Below are 1,887 nucleotides of genomic sequence, written 5' to 3' on the forward strand. Positions count from 1 at the left end.
AGTCGTCAGCAGCCGGTGAATGCGGGCTGGGAGGTAAATCTGCCATGGAGACACGGAGGGGCTGCACCGAACGCTCTCCCCGGGGTATTTTATGACAATTTTAACAGCAGGCAGGTTATTGCAGGCAGAACATAAATAACCATTCTGCAGTGACTCTGTTGGTTTTTTTTTTTTTTCTCCTGAAGATTTGCTGGTTTGTTTTTTGCCTGGTTTTTTTTCCCCCCCGGCAGCTCTGGGAGCTCAGAGCAATGTCTGCACGGGAGCCACAGAGCTACAGAGAGCCCCACTCTGCTGCTGCTTCTGGGGGTTCAGTTTTTGGCCTTGTTCGGGGCAGAAGGGATGGACTGGCTTGCTTTAGAGGTCTGAGTTTGCTCCCTGCCTCCACATGGCTTGGGAAAAGCTCAGGATGTGAGAGGGGATTAGAAGTGGAGGCTTTCATCCCTGGGAATGTCACAGCACTGGAGCCACTTTTGGCTCTGCCATTGAGGGGCTTGTTAAAACTGCTGATTTCCTTCTCTTTCTTTGCAGCCAAGCCCCTCCTGACCATCTTTCCTAAACAAGGGGACACCAAATGTTGGTGTTCTTGCAGAACCACTTCGTGTGGGCGCAGCACGAGGGGGGGTTCAGCTGTTTGTGCTGGACCTTCCTCCTGAGGAACACCCTCTGTGCAGTGAGAAAGGGCAAAAAGCCTCACAGGTGTTTGAATTCCCAGCCAAACAGAGCAGGAGGAGGTTTATGGATGGACTGGGAGCCCATCCTGCAGGTCCCTGGCAGAGAGGTTGGGTTGGACCCTCAGTGGCTGCTCCTCCGGTCCTGCCCAAGCCACCAACTCCTGGATCTGCTCCCCTGGGCCCTCACAGATGTTGGCACCGGGCTGGAACGTCTCTCCTCTCTCTTTCCCAGCTTGTCTCCAGCACCAGAGCTGTGAAACGTGTGTGACCTCGGAGCTGACCTTCAACTGCAGCTGGTGTCACGTCCTGCAGAGGTACCTGGGCTGGGATTCCTTCCCACCTCCTCCCTTGCCCATGTTCCCAGAGCTGGCACAGGGAGCACAGGGCCAGGGTTGGTGGCTGGGTCAGTGGTGCTGGGGGTTTTTTTTAGTATTTTCCCCTCTTTTTGCCGTTTTTTGCGTTGGTTGGGTGCTGCTCCTGGTCTCCCAGTCACGGTTAAGCCCTGACCTGATCTCCAGTTACAAGCCACAGAAAGGAGACGTTTCCTGGGGTTTTTGGTCCAGGAACAGGCTGAGACCTGGAGCAGGACTCACATTTTTGTCAGTCAGCTTTAAACACGGGGAAAACTTGTCCTGACTTGGGCTGGGATCAGACAGAGGTGCAGGGAAGGGAGACTGGGACAGGCTCCAGGCAGGTCCTGGAGCTGGGAATGCTCATCACCCCCCAGCTGGGAGGGACAAGGCAGAGCCAGGGTGGGGGGCACTTGCTGCCTTGGTTTTGGGGTGACTGGAGGCTCTGGTCCTGCCCCCTGCTCTCCTCCAGCTCCAGCAGCTCCACACAGAGCACGGGAGCTTAATGAGATTGTGCTGAACTCTTTATTTGGAGCTGGTGGCAGGGGAGGGGACCCAATAACACAGATCCTCACGTGGAAATCCTGCTCTCCCAGGAAGGCACAGGCTCCTGCCCCCCTCCTTCCAGCAGGGTGTGAGCAGGGGACAGGAAAAGATCCTGAGCCATCAGCAAGACCACCCATAAATCAGCATCGATTCCCTGCCTGCTGTGGGCTGTGACACAGGAATGTCATTTGTCAGTGGCAGTGGTGGCTTCAGAGCAGAGGATGGGATGTTCTCACACCTGCTTTGGGGGCAAAACTGAGCCTGGGGTACAGTGGCTTGGTCTGGGTCTGGTTTGGGCTGAACCCCAGGGGTTCAAACAC

The 1,887-nt window shown here is 55.7% G+C and overlaps 1 protein-coding gene across 1 annotated transcript in view; it reads left to right on the forward strand.

Moving 5' to 3' along the window:
- PLXDC1 (plexin domain containing 1) overlaps positions 1-1,887 on the forward strand; it is a gene marked incomplete at its 5' end in the record, with an annotated part of 12,658 nt that overhangs the window by 4,571 nt on the left and 6,200 nt on the right. The window contains 2 exons of the mRNA XM_029965851.1: positions 3-33; positions 904-985. Of these exons, the coding sequence (XP_029821711.1) occupies positions 3-33; positions 904-985 (113 nt within the window). The remainder of the gene's footprint in view (positions 1-2; positions 34-903; positions 986-1,887) is intronic.

The sequence above is a fragment of the Manacus vitellinus genome, unplaced genomic scaffold, assembly GCF_001715985.3.
Source record: "Manacus vitellinus isolate BGI_N305 unplaced genomic scaffold, ASM171598v3 scaffold_120_pilon, whole genome shotgun sequence".
In the NCBI taxonomy this organism is placed as follows: domain Eukaryota; kingdom Metazoa; phylum Chordata; class Aves; order Passeriformes; family Pipridae; genus Manacus; species Manacus vitellinus.